Here is a 15506-nt window from a genome sequence, read left to right as displayed (position 1 = left end):
TCTTGTCTTTGGCACCACCATTTTAATTGGCTAGCTAACCAGAATTGTCTTCACCTTAGGCAGAATAATTTACATTAAAGGATATTTTAGTCATTTTAAAATAAACAATTATTCTCAAAATAAGTTGTTCCATCTATTCAATAAAATGGCATTGGCATAATTTGCAGGACCAAATGGTTCCAAGAGAATTTATCACGTATGTACTTTGTGATTTCATTCACAGGGAGAAATTAAAAGTATAGCAAAGTATTTAATACAACTTATAATTTATGAAATAAAAATAATTTAAATAAATTGATTATTGAAAAGCAATGAAAAGAATGCCTTTAACTTCTGTTGTTTGATTATCATATTTTAGTTTGTTGAAACTGTACTAAACAAGTGAACTCTGGCAAAAGAAGAAGGCTGAACCTTGACAGCAATGAATAGGACAAACACCCTGTTCATTTTCATTATGCAACATTTTGGTTCAAATGGATCCATAGAACATAGCATGGAAGTTTAAAAAAGAGATTGATTCATTAATGGTTGGAGCTTGTAATTTTATGTATGATTTGGGTAAATGTGGCCTAGCAATCCAAATCAGTGGTTTTGTACACCAAGAATGAGGCAGTGCCGATGTAACTAGTCGCCAATGACTTTCCAGCTGAGGTTGGCTGTGAAAATGCTAACTGAGAGCGTTCGAGGACGACTCCCATGCAGAAAGTTCTCCTGCATTGAAGAAAAATATGGGACTATAAATTTAAAAAAATCAAAATGGTGAATAGCAGTAAATACAGAGTCAGTCCTCAAGACAACAAATTACAATATATTCAAGTTCATTTGAACAAATTTGAGTTTTTAAGCAAAGTTTAGAACAAATTCTATCTTCAATGTTTTTTGAAAGAGAAAATCTGTACCCACATTTTCATTTGAATTTTTTGGTGAAAATGACAGGTCCCCAAATTTACATCCTCACTGTTCTTTGACAATTACATTAACAAGATGTCTACAAAAATGCAATGTTTTATTTTAGGAGTCAAAGGGGATCGATAGTACACAAGTGGATGTTTGGAAAGTAAGTTTTTATGTAAATTTTTGTAGTTGTAAGATATTATTGAATAAAAAAATTTTGATATTTGGAAAGATAGTTGAATTTTTTTGTGATTGGATGTGATATTTGTGAGAAAAACAATGAAATGATTATGGGATTAGATGTGATACTTTGTTTGGATGTATTTTTTTTTATTTTGCAAAAAATTGTCTTTTAGTGAAAAAAATCAAAAAAAAAATCTCAAACCCAAATTCCCAAACACCACACTCAACTGCACAAAAAGGAGCAACTGCACAAAAATGTTCAACAAAAACAAATAATTCAGAGCAGGTCCATTAATAAGGCTGCAAACGAACCGAACTGAATTTTAATATATTTGGGCTTATTTATTAATATTTTAACGAGTTTAAACTCAATAAAAATTTAACAAACAAAACTCGAACCGCGTTGATTTAACCCTGACTCGAGTTCGAGCCTATTCACAAGTCTTAACGAGCCAAACAAATTATAAATTCATAATTACATATAATACTAAAATTACAATTGAAACTTTAATTATACAATTATATATATATAAACATACTAAAAAAAAGTCAATATTTCACCAATATAATAATATCTACCACTATTATTATATAAATATATTATTTATAGTTAATTATTATTTACATAAAAATAAATTTAACTATTACTTACATTTATATTATTTAAATATATAAATAACATATTTTTCGTATATGTTTTTACATTATTTAATATATAAATAATATATTTATTCTATTATTTAAATAAATGTTTAACGAGCCAATTAACAAGCTGAGATTTAGTATATTTAAGCTTGTTTATCAACATTCTAACAAGCTTGAACTCGAACGTAATAAAAATTTAACGAATTGAGTTTCGACGAGTCAAATTCGAGCCTGTTCACGAATGACTCTATTCATTGACAGCCCTATTAATAACAAATTCAAACGAACACCAATTCTAACTGTCGGAGAAGAGAATGAAATGAAACTATGCGAAGAAAAGTAGCCAAGTTCAAGTTCTCTCTAAAGAGAATTGAAAATTAACTGGCATAAATACAAATATGCAATGGTCAATACTTTTGCTTAAAACCTAAGTATTTGAAAGTATCTTAGAAAAACATGACTACCAAAATTCTTGCATACTAATATTATACGGTATGTGATGTTGACAGACATGTATTGGATAAAAAAACTACTAATTGCTTGTTAGTATTCTCTCTGTGGGCCAATATGCCAATTGTTTTTGGTTTTGAAAAACCGGATTTTTTTATTTATTTATTTTTTTTAACTGTAAAACAACCGGATTGGTTGTTGCTCGATTTTATTAGGCATACCGGTAAATTCCATCTAATGGCTAGGGATCGTGTACTCTGGGATTATGGTGCACCTTACCTAAACTGTAGCCGTAGCATAGGATAAGGACGGAGGATTGTGACAAAAGCTAATTAATAAGGTCAGTGATGGGAAGAATTCTAAAGGATAACACACTATGGCTTCATTTGAAAAGTGAGTCGACTTTTTAACATATTAGTTTTTTTAATTTAAGGCTAAAGGGTCTTGTTTGGGTTGAATTTTCTAATTTTTTTGATTTTTTTAAAGGAAAAAAATAAAATAATTATGATTTAGACATGGTATTTTATCATATTAATTTTTTAATTAATTTTGTCTTTTTGTAACTAATTTAACTCATGCCAAACAAGGCCTAAGAGTGCACATATTCTGCAACTCAATCCCTTGTGCCAGAAAATTCCTCTTAAGCAAGGAAATTCTATCCAAAATTGGCTAAGTAGAGCTTATGATGTGCTACTACCTAATACTCAAACTGAAGCTCTAGCCCTCATCCAAGGAATTAATCTTTGGAAGATTTATAGTTTTTCTTATGCTATGTAGGAAATGGAGTCTCACAAATTGGGGGTTACCCCAGCTAGCTCATGCCTTTCCATTCAATATGAGGAAACACAAATCCTACAGTTGTTGATATGTATAAGCCAGATACATTGCTAAGAAAAACTAACTCCTCATCGTGTTCCCAATATGCATATGGTACCTTAAGAGTGAGGTTTAATTGCTTCGCCACTGAAATTGAATAGTACACCTAATAAGCTGGATTTGAGAGCCATTTGATGGTTTAGAAGGATTGTCTTTGTTAGATCTTGATATGCATTGTTGGCTATTCCCCAACAGCTAAATCTTTGGAGCTCTCCAAGCTTAAGCTTTTGGGGAAATTGGTCATCTAGCAGCCCTCTCTGACAGATTTAAACAAGCTGTCTTAAATCAAGCTCTTCTTTGCATTTGTCTTCTTAATTTCTTTTGGGTAGGATGAATTGTTTCTTATCAGCAATGAAACAGAAAAAACCATAAAAAGAGAGAGGGAGGAGAAGATAAAAAAAGAAGAAAAAAGACACTTAAACTAGCATTTTTTTGTTTGCGAAATTACCTTGTTGCATCAAGTAAATGGCTTGCAATGCGTTTTCTTCTGTTAGAGGGACTGACCCAAATGGCTCTGATGCCACAGAGAGCGGGGACACCTTCCTCTTCACAGAGTATTGCTCCATTTAGGTTCCCTTCCAACACCTCAGAACTAGTAGCAGAAGAGGTTCTTATTACTTCTCTCTGAAAAATCACTTCACCGAATTGAAGGGTGGTTGAATTTGGTTTTGATTCCTTTGTAACAATACATTCGGGTTTTCCATCCATTGAGCTTGAGAGAGCCTTATAGGCCTTCTTTATTGGTTCTGCAACTAGACAACCGGTAATTCTTTGAGAGTCAACAAAGAGATACACCTGCAAAACAAAACCTAAAAATAGTCTAGAAGCCAGAGAGAGCACAAAAATCAAGAATAAATTGGAATGGAAAAAAGCAATAGAAAGGAAAACTGTAAATTCAGTTCTGAGCTTACAAACAATCAAATTTCAAAATAAATTGGGATTTATTCAAGAAGCAAAACTCATGCATAAATCGGAAGTAAAATATATGTTTTTATGAATCAAGATATCTATATGACTCTGCCAGCACAAATTTATATACAACCCAAAACTGTCGAGAAAAATTACCAAAAATGAATTGAAAAACCAAGTATAAGGCACTATTTTTTGAACCAACTATGCTAAGAACACTGAATAATTTCACATGATGGGACACTAATGTGAGACAAATGGTGAAGCCACCATCTGTCTGACATTTATGTCTCATTCTGTAAAAGATTTACTCTTTTTGAACTCACAAAAAGTACATTAGCTTCTTCAATATTTGAACACCTATTTCGTCTTAAGTGCAAGCAAAGGGCCTAAATCAATAACCTTACAGTGCTTATGAAATATCCATTCATCTCCAAGCTCCATCTCCATCATTTTTACGACCTCCCGAACCTACCAATACAAAAGTTCCACAATTGAAACTCCAAAATCACATATTGCATTCTACGATTACATACTTATCTAACAACCCAAAATGTGAATTTGAACCTTGTTCCTTTGAGGAGCAGGATCATCCTCCAACACCAAAATTATTCGCCCCCCTTGTAGTGAAGGCATACAAACATTTTTCTCGTTGCGCCAACCCTATACCATGAGCAAATTGTTTCAACCAATCATCCCACTAAACAAACCACATAAGCAAATTTTTACAAAATTGTTTTTTTTAAAAAAAAAAAAAGATAAATTATAAATATACTCTATGAGTTTTGTTTAAAATATAAATTTTCTTTTATAATTCTAGAAATCACATCCCACCACTCAAAGTTTTTAATTTTATAACAAATAGTCCATTTTATTAATACATCATCGGTCAATTAACATATAAAGATATAAGAAATTTATTTCAATTAATAATTCAAGTACTTTTATTATTGTATAAAAAAATAAGTAAATTTTTTTTTTTTTGGGTAATTTTTCAAACCACACAAAACAATTTATATTTTAAACAAAATTCAAAAGGTATATTTGTAATTTGGGCCTGGCTTTGGTCCAATCCGCCATCGGATTGGACAGTGCTGGTGGGCCCGTAGGGGCCCACCACGGATCCCGTTTTGAAAATCTAAACCGTTCAATGTGTAAAATTCGTCGAGTACTATGTGACTGTAAAAAATCACGTTGATCGAATATCAATAACTATGTGATCAAATCAGTTTTGTATAAAAAAAATGGACGGTGAATAAATTAACGGTTGATAAAAAACTGTTTTAAACACATAGCTATCGATATCCGATCAACGTAATTTTTTACAGAAATATAATACTCGACAAATTCTACACATTCAACGGTTTAAATTTTCAAAACAGAACCTGTGGTGGACCCCACGGGCCCAACAGCGCGGTCCAGTCCGATGGTGGACTGGACCAAGCCAGACCCTTGTAATTTATCCAAAAAGAACAAAGAAAAAAAAAAGATGTACCTTGAATTGAATACCACGAGTGTAATTCTTGTGAAATGTATTGTGAACCTTGTCATCCCCTTCATCACCAGCAGCATATTTGAACCCACATGTGGTACATGTACGCAGAAGAAAATCAGATTGCCCCAATTCTAAATGGAACTGGGCATAGCTTCTTTTTCTGTTTAAAATTTTCTTAGGTACAGTTGATACAGGTTTTGACAACAAATCCCCCAAATCAGAGCTCTTTGGCACTTCACTGATCCAACAAAAAGACCAAGAAAAACCCACAAAATAAACGACATTATAAGTACCAATTATCATTAAACAGTTTGTATACAGTTGATTTCAAGAAATAGAACAAAAACACTATTTTGAGAGAGAGAGAGAGAGAGAGAGAGAGAGTACCTATCTGGGTTTGGAGTTCTACGCTGGTAGGTGATGCGAATTTCTGGTTCTTTCTTGTTTGGGTCTTCATTGCCGAATAAATCATCGAAAATGGGAGGTGGGTCTGGGGATTTGGGTGCAGAAGATGAAGAAGAAGAAGAAGAGGATTTGAAGAATGAAATGATCTTTGATTGCATATTTTTGTGTTCTGTTTTCGTTTGTGTCTCTCTCTCAGCAGAGTTGAGTTTTGGAACAAATTGATCTTTTTTAGGTTTTGTTGTGTTTATGCCGCCAAATAAATTTTGTGATTGAATTTTGGCGCCCAATAGTTACAATTTTCGGTTCGGTTTTTCTTGTGTTATGGTTCGATTTTGTTGGAGGATTTGTACGAGGTTTGAAGGATTTTATAAAAAAATCATAAAATTTCATATTGAGAATTAATGAAAAAAAAAATTTATGAAAACTAGTCTATACATATCTTATTTTCTAATTTTTATAACAAAAATTGTATTATATTGATCACTTATCTTCTAATGCTCAAAGTATTAAAATATAATAATTCAAACAGTTTGATTTGTATTAGTAGTGTACAAAATTTCAAAATCGAAACAAACCATACATAATGAAAAATATACAAAAATTTGAAATTATAATTGACTTTGAGCGGCAGATTCAATTCCATCAATTTTTCTTATAACCTTTCTTGTGGACATGGATTAATGCTTTGTTTGTTTTACTTAAAAAATACTTTTTACATTATTTTATCAAAATAAATGTTAACAAAAAATTATAATTGTGTTAAGGTTCAAATCATGCAAATCCCATTTTCTTTTGCCCAAACCCACGAGTTTAATGATATTCAGTTGTTGTCTTAAGCTTCTTAATTGTTGAGGTCTTGAGCCAATGGCTTCTAGTTGGGACACATTTCGCCAATCCTTGCATACTACTAGTTAGGGGTGGTTGTAGATCAAATTTGTGCGGTTTGCGGTTCGGTTTTAACCCCCCCGCGTCTATGTGGTTTGGAAAAAAATCAACTTGCAACCACCGCAATACGGTTTGTGGTTTGTGTGGATAGGGTTCACAGATGTGCGGGAGGTTGCATGCGGTTTGCGATTTGGACTTTTTTCTTTAAAAAATTATTTCTTTAAAAATACTAATAGCAAAATCACACCAACAAAACCAATAATTCATCAAAAACATTAAATTAGACACATTTGAAATAGAGCACAAATTCAATTTTTAATAAAAGAAACAAAAATATGACAAGTAGAGAGTTGCAGTATTTTTTTAAGTTGCCAAGCTTTTTTCTACCAAATAAAAAAACCAAAGCTACAGTCACTCTACATAACAAAAAGTTTAAGCATACATTACTCTAAATTGTGGAGGGAAGAAGGAATTTGAACCCCTTAGTCAAAAAAACTGAAGCCCATATCCTGCAGCAAGTTGGAATAAAAGAGAAATCAATACCATTATGTTTGAAAGTTGTTCATATGCAAAGAGCATGCATGAATGCACAATGGTCCAAATTTTTTTTGTTTTTTAAAAATAAATAAATAAATAAAAATTATATATTCTATGTGCGGGCGGGTTGCAGCGGGTGCAGTTCAAGCTCGCAATCCGAAAACTTCCTATATTCCAAACCACACCCTATCCTATTGTATTTGTGAAACCGCCCATACGTGTGCATGTAGGGTCGGATAGGGCGGGTTGTGCAAGTCGGATAAACCTATGCCCAGCCCTACTACAAGTTGGGGAATTGACACCTCGTTTAAAAACATTTATTATAATAATTTTTTAAATTTTTATAAAAAAAAATATGTAAAAAAATAGAAAGAGTGATGTCCATTCATAATGCCCAAAGGGTACAGCAAATGCAGTTTTATACCTATCCTGTTCAGCAATTTGTATATGCCAATATCCAGATTTAAGACCAAATTTGGGAAATATAACAAAATCTTGTAAACTATCTAAAAAATCTTTTTTTTATTAGGAATTGGATATCTAATCCATTTCAGAGCATCATTCAGAGGTTTATAATTGATAACAAATCTAGTAGCACCTCTTTCAATTTCAACATTTTTATTAGCATAAAAAATAGTACAACTCCAAAGAGAATAACTTTTCCTGATTAATTTTTTATCCAAAAGAGCCGCTATTTCAATTTTACATAATTCCATATATTCTTTCTTCATTTGTGCAGGTCTAGCCTTTGTTGGAATTTGTTTTTCATCAAAATCATATTCATATGGAAGAGTGACAATATGTTTTTTCCTATCCTAAAAAGCATTAGGAATGTCACTACATATCTCTGATTCAAATTCTAAAGCAATATATATATTCTTTTTATTTTGTAAAGAAGATTGCTGAAGTTTTTGTTCAATACTGAGATTATATACTTCTTTTTGCAAAAAAATTAATTGTTTTTCTTTAAAAATTATAAAATCTTTTATTTGGTCCAATTCTTTCGTATTTGGTTCAGTTATAAATTCAAATACAATATGTTGAGTGCTAATAGTTATATGAATGCCTTTAGAATCAATTTTCTCAATTGGCATTAAAAGACATAAAAAGGGTGTTCCTAAAATTAATGTCTGAGACATATTTCTTGTGACGACCAGGTCTTTTCTTCTCTTTTCTTTCTTTCTTCGCTACGTTCTCCTTTTACTCCCATTGGATTTGAAATGTTCGGAAATAGTTCTCTAAATAAAGTTCTTGTTCTTGTTTTGTTCGGTGTTGAATTTCACCTGTTCCACAGGGTGCACGTTTGGGTTTGGAGTGCCCGAGGGTTGAACCAGAAATTCTTGGGCTGTTGGGCCAGGGCCACACGTGCGGGGCCCTAGGTCGCACATGCGAGAGGCCAAGCCGCACGTGCGGGGAGTAGGGGAGGCTGGGCAGTGCATACTAAAATAAATGCACGTGCGTGAAAGAGGTGCGAAGAGGTGCCGCACGTGCAGAAGTGATGGCCACACGTATGGGAAAAGCCATGAGGCTCTGTTTTTCTCTTCTTTTGGGCTGTTTGTGTATCATTTTAATTACTTCTCTCTATATCTCTACCTCAAAAACAAGATTAAACCTTTTATCCTTCACCATCCATTGAAGATTGGTCCATAGTCTTTTCATCAACATTGTAGAGCCTCTTGAGAACCACATTGTGTATGGTGGAAATCTCCTTTCAACACCATCAAAGCTAGGGCTTCATCTCCTCTTTCTTCATCAAACATTGAGGTAGGGATTTCTTGAGTTATATATACAAGTTTTGCTATATTGTTGTTGATTTAAAAGTTTTCTTGAAGTTATGGTGTTGAATCTACTTTGTGAATCAAAATGTTGAGAGTTCTAAAAAGCGGGTTTGAATCTCAATCTTATTAATTCTAAAGGGTTTCCTTTTTATTAAACTTAAGGAAAATGGTTTTGAAAGGGGTTTTACCAAGAAAATGAGAAATGTTTTGTCTTGGATGAAAAACCCTAGAAATTGGGGATTTTGGAAATATATGAAAAGAATGCCCATGGATTTTTTCTTTATTGTTTTTTGTCAAGAGAATGGATGAGAGTAAATTTTATCGTATGTTTAGCTAGATAGCAATCTACTTGACCATGTATTGTTGTGATGTGGCAAATGGTTGTGCACCATGGAGTGTTAAAATTGTAAAATCTTGGAGATTAATGTTTGAAAATATCAAATGAGGTCTTAAAGACACCAAATTGATAAGAATTATGCATGATGAGAAATTATTGTTATGTATTGATGGCTTACGGTTATTTTGCAAAACAACATTGGAGAGAGGAAAAGAGAAATGTATTTGTTTTGATATTGTCGTGAATTGTGCTATGGTAGACAAAGAGGATAAGAAATGTTTTGTTGTATACAAATGTCTATACATATACATATTTACATTGATGAGGAATTTCTTGCGTATGAAAGATTTTGGGACATGAAGATGACATTTACATGTTGTTATGTTTTGAAAAGATCAAATGGTGAAAGAACCGATAGTATGGTTGATTGTAGCATTGGCATTAAGAACATCTTGCATATCATGAGGATTGGTTTGAAAAATTGGAACTTCCTTTGAGAATGAAATGTTGTAATTGAAAACTATGGAAATGTTATGGGGTAAATACGTTGGTAAGTCCGGTTAGAGGGTATGGATGAATTGATAAGTTGGCCTGAGTGTCCGAAGTGAAAGATCAAAAACACGCACAGAGGAGGTACCACTTCCCTTCCGGTTAGCAACCGGTAAAGTGGGGTTATTGGTAGTGCTTATTAAGCCTTCTTGCAGACACCAACCTAGGGATTACCTGAGTCGTATTTACTGCCCCTATTGATTTAAAATGGGAAGTTTTCTTTGGAAATTGTTGAGATTGCAAACTTTTATTGAAACATGATGACCATCAAGAAGAACATGATATGAAACTTTCTTTATAATGGCAATGCATGGCATGGACATGTGCATTTTTCATTAAGAGTTTGCATAACTGTATATACTTTGTAAGAAATTCTCTACTGGGCTTTATGCTCACCCTTATGGGATTTGGTGCAGGTAAAGATGTAGTGATTCCGCCGAGCTGAGAGCGTGGATATGTTTTGAGAAGAGTATATTACTCTTTTATTTTGTTGTAAATTTTTGTAAAGCCAAGGGCTAACATGTATGGGTCTGGTGGATCATTTTGGTGTAACCAGGCTCATGCCTTGGAACTTGTAAGCCCTTGAGGGCCTATATTCATTTTGGTTTAATGATTTCACATGCTATAGATTCATGTGCTAGCTTCGATGAATGTATATTTGCATGTGAGATTACTTTTGTATAAACACTTGGAGTTATGTAATAGAATATGGTGATTGCGACCTTCCTGTATCTATTGTGTATCGGGATTATTATCTTATGATTGTGGGTTGATGTATTATATTTATGTTGGATTATTTCGGGGTGTTACATTTCTGATAAGAACAAATGATGTTGATAAACAAATTCCTTGATTGCAGATAAGAACTTCGGACAATTTATATTTAATAATCATTCTGGTACCACTAGCACTGGTTAATGATTGGATGGTTTTCTCAAAATATTCAGAGGGAATAAGACCTTCTTGAATGTGATTCATGTTAGCTCCACTATCAACAAGAGCTATAGCATCTTTAATGACAAATCTATTATTAATAACAAATGTTACTTTTATATACCATTTCTGATAAGTAATTTGGTTTACGAACATTAAATATTTATTTTCAGAGGGGGTTCTTCGGATACTTCATTAAGTTTGGCTTTATTCTTTTGATCAGCTAATGTAGAAATTTGTTGTTATAGTTAAGTTATATCCTGCTTGTCTTGTTGCTGATGAGTTTTTAACTCTTAAATCTCCAGTTTTAATTTATTAACTTCTCTTCGGAGATCATTAAGTTTAGCAGGGGTTTCAGGTTTAGGAGTAATATTTTCCATTCGCTGAACAACCTCTTTAAAACTATAATAATTAGGTTGCATGTTTTCATCAGAGGATTCCTGAGATTTTTGATAACAAATTTCAAGCATTTTAAGCTTTAAATTTGGGTCTTTAATTTGATCAATAAGTTTTAAAACATCTCTTTGTTCATCAGTAAGAACATTAATACTAGGTTCTGTAGATAAGCCATTCATTTCAACAATAGCTGTCCAATAATTAGATTCAGCATTTAGATTGCAACATCCATTTCTACAACCTTCTTGTACTGGTTCTTCTGAAGAAGTATCACTATCTAAATATAATTTTGCAATTTCATCACTATTTGGATCAGAATTAGCTTCGGAATCAGAGGAGTTAAGCATGAGCTTATAAACCTTTATTTTTTGTTTAGTTCTGCATTTATTGGCATAATGGCCTATTTTGCCACATTTCTAACGTTTTGCTGAAGACTTATCTTTTTTCTAAAAAGATTTTGGAGTTAAACTTTTAACAATTGTTTTTATTTTAGAGGATTTTTGCTGAGGAAAGTATTTCTTTTTCTTTTTATTAGTAGATTTCTATTCTTTCATTTTTCTTGATTTCTTATTTTTCTTCAGGTAAGGAATTTTTAAGTCATAAGCAAATTGATCACAAAATTCTTCCAATTCTTTTTTACTAGAAAGATTTTTTCTTTTCATTTGATATTGTAATTTTAGGTCATTACAGAGGGACAATCCTTCTTCGATAATAATGGCTATTAATTGACCATAAGTATAATTATTATAAAGAATATTCATACCACAATTTTGGTCTCTAAGTTTCTTTCCGATTTTTTTGGCAAAAAGAGTAGGTAGACCATCAATGAATTTGTCTTTCCAGTGGTGTAGACGACCCCGAACGTCCCGGGAGGGAATCCTGTTTTGTTCATTGGGGCTTACTACAGTTCGGACTCAATGTCATGATCCTGTATCTAATCTCGCGGAGTGCAATGCAAGACCGATGAATCATCAAAGAGTCCAAATCCGGCAAATCGTTTTGAAAAACTGATTTTTAGAAAGAAGTATCAAACATGGACTGCTTTTCCAGATACAGAGTTGCCACCTAAATATTTTATTTTGGGGGAGTTTAGGAAACCCTGACTTGTGCCTAAGGCCACATGTCCGTCATCACCAAAGTTGTCTCGGCTCAGGAACTTGGGTACGATTGGGGAAGTCACTTTGTGAGCACCCCCGCTCACCTGATCAAAGATCGGCCTCTACTAACCATGATATCGAGTTTTGAAAACATTATGTGCTCTTATTCCGGTTTATTAGCCTAGAATTACTATGTGATGCGCACAGCATACAAGTATAAACTGGATCGCCAAAGTTGGAACAAAACATCTCATGTTTGTTTTTTAAAGCGGTTTGCTACTCGCAAGTAGGCTAAAATGCGGATTTTGCCACCCTTAAGTAGGCTTAGATAATATGGTGATTTGCCACTCTCAAGTGGGCTTAAAATTCACAATCAATGAATTGTTCCAATTCAAATAATCCAACCTCCACCCACAGGCATTCAGGCAATTATATCACATAAGCACATAGCCTCATGGTAAGCATGCTATCATGACAGTCACTCGCACGCATGCAAGGATGCTAAAACATAAACACTTACCGAGTACTCCGAGCTAAAACAGAAACTAGTTAGTAATCAATGCATGATCCTAACTATGCTAAGAATGTCTAATGCAACACATGCAAAAATGCAACTACAATAGACTCGGCTATTCTAAGATGGCATATGAGATGCAACAATCGATACGTGTATTCAACTTGAAATTGAAATACAATGCAGTTAGCATGATGCACCGAGCCCGGTGCATGCAATACAGATGAATGAATGCAAACATGCGAACATATAGAAGCTAATTGAAATAGGCCCTAAAACTAACCATCATAAGCTGGTAAATAAAAGGGAGAAAGACGTGGGGTTGGAAGACATACATATCACACACGCACACTTATTACAACATTGCCCTCTCTCAGAGAGTCCGAATGAATAGTACAGAATAAACTAGCTAATCTAAGCTAATTAAACTAATTATTACACAACATTAATTAATTAACGAATTAACTAAGGAAACTAGCGTGCAAATTAAACAAAATGGCCTGCCTCAGCTCTGTTCCGAATGATAGGGATGCATGCATGCTCAAGTCGCCTTGTCGGGAAATCCATCGCGATGCCCCGATTTGCCTCTATTTGCAACTGGTCCCAGAACACTGTACAAAGCTCCAAAAGGCTGCTGACCAGTTTTTGCTGCTGGTTTCCGGTTTGCTGCAACAGAGAGCAAGAAAGGGGCATGGCAAAGTACTTTCAACATATGTGTGTATGACCACTCTCTCCATCATTGCACAAGCTCCAGGGAGTGTAGTCCTCGATCCTCGTGCCACCAATCACGCATCTCGATGCATGATGGCCGAGGAGTCGGATTGCATGACTCAATGGGACATGAATGCACATATGAACAACTAAAACCAACAACTCCATCATGGATGGTCAAGAGTGTTGGTGACCGGGAATCGAGGCACATTTGATCACTTGGAGTATGAAACATTCCTCGTTTCCCGTGTTTGAACTAAACCCTACTCCAAACACAATGCAACAAATAGAATGGCATGGCATGTACAAAATGTAACTCTAGTATGCAATCCTAAATGTAATGCGACTAAGTGATGTAAACATGCAAAGGATGACATACAAGCATGCAAATGGCATACACAATGCTATGAACTAATCAATGTCATACTCAATGCACATGAATTATATGGCATGCATACACAATGCACTAACATACGCGATGTTATGAACGAGGCATACTCAATGCAATGATCGAACATGCAACAACATGGATTATATGGCATACACAATACAAGATGGACTTAAACCAAGATAGGTGAGCCTTAGCCACACCTAAATCAGTGGCCAAACATGATGAAATTAGGTAACCAAACACATGCAAATATACACAAATGCAAGGGACCAAACCTAAGGCACCAAATGCAACTCTACCAAAGCATGGCAATGGATGAAATATGGCATACAATCACACATTTTTTAGCTCTGAAATGACATGCAAGATGTTCCCGAATCATGTAAACACCTCACACAATGCATGCTAAATGACCCGGATACCGAAACTAGTGAAGTGCATTACACTAGAGGTACACAAAGCAATGCTCAAGTGACCCAACCAACCCCAAACAGTCCCTATGCAGGTCCAAGACAGTGGGAAAATGGTCTAAAATGGTGGCTCAAAGGGCACGAAAATAAAGCTCATGCAATGGTCCATAAATTAGGCATACAAGCACAACCCTCAAATGCATTTAAGGAGTGGAAAACATGGGAACATGGCAACCTTACATGCTCTGAAATACCATGCACAATGACCCTAAAACATGCAAACACCTCAATATAAGCATGCAATAGGCTTCAAAACTCAAAGCTAGGCAAGGGTATTGAACTACAACCATGCATAACAAACATCAATCGACCAGGAGGCCCAAAAATAGAGCTAAGGCAGTCCAAAACATGCACAAAATTAGTTTAATGCATGGCCAAAAAGTGCTAGAATCAAAGGCCAAACTAGCATGCAATGTAAGCTAGTAAAGAGGATTTGCACTACAAGCATGTGAGGCAATCAAGAGGCCACTAAACCAGCAAAATTCAGAGGTATGACATGCAAAATAAAGCCCAAAAACCCACTGAAACATAGTTAATGCATGCAAGAATGGGATGCTCATTTGATAGGCTATGAACAGGGTTATTCTACACATGCAAGATGGACACTCAATATGGAAAAACAAGCTTTGGACAGAGGCTATGAAGGTCCTAAAACTCACCAAAAACGGCCTGAAACATGGCTTGGAAGCATGCAAATAAGGGCTCCTTTGTTAGGCCAAAATATGCTAGGAAACAAAACACGGGGAGAGAGGGTCACCCCTCTCTTATTTTGGCACTCAAAATAGCATTCTAGCCACTAAAAATCCACTGGATTTCAATGGCTAAAATTTCAAACAAAGGTCAATGTAAAAGCCCTAATGCATGGCTCAAAATAAGGTAAAATGAAGCATGCAAGGGGGTAGATGACCCCCAACAGAAAAATGATCTTAAACAAACATGTTAAGGACCTCAAAATAAGACTTTTTTTAGTTTACACCAAAGCTCTAAAATGTTTGCAAGTATGGCTAAAAGATGAAGCAAAATAAAGCTCAAAAGAGGGAATAGGGTGTTA

The 15506-nt window shown here is 34.4% G+C and overlaps 1 protein-coding gene across 2 annotated transcripts; it reads right to left on the bottom strand.

Moving 5' to 3' along the window:
* Positions 1-312: 312 nt before the first annotated feature.
* Positions 313-6305, bottom strand: CTF7 (protein). Of its 2 annotated transcripts, XM_028212169.2 has the most exons (6): positions 5840-6305; positions 5453-5690; positions 4525-4620; positions 4360-4428; positions 3497-3843; positions 313-711 (listed from the first exon to the last, which is right to left on the bottom strand). In XM_028212169.2, the coding sequence occupies exons 1-6, from the start codon at positions 6013-6015 to the stop codon at positions 570-572; spliced, it is 1068 nt and encodes a 355-aa protein (XP_028067970.1). In that variant the 5' UTR covers positions 6016-6305; the 3' UTR covers positions 313-569. The 2 variants fall into 2 exon arrangements, with proteins under 2 accessions (XP_028067970.1, XP_028067971.1); XM_028212170.2 differs by lacking the exons at positions 4360-4428; positions 4525-4620 and having other exon boundaries at positions 415-711; positions 5840-6105.
* Between the last annotated feature and the right edge of the window lie 9201 nt (positions 6306-15506).

The sequence above is a fragment of the Camellia sinensis genome, chromosome 12, assembly GCF_055761805.1.
Source record: "Camellia sinensis isolate YWXY chromosome 12, ASM5576180v1, whole genome shotgun sequence".
In the NCBI taxonomy this organism is placed as follows: Eukaryota; Viridiplantae; Streptophyta; class Magnoliopsida; order Ericales; family Theaceae; genus Camellia; species Camellia sinensis.
The sequence above is the reverse complement of the archived record's forward strand: the minus strand, read 5'-3'. Positions and strand labels throughout refer to the sequence as shown.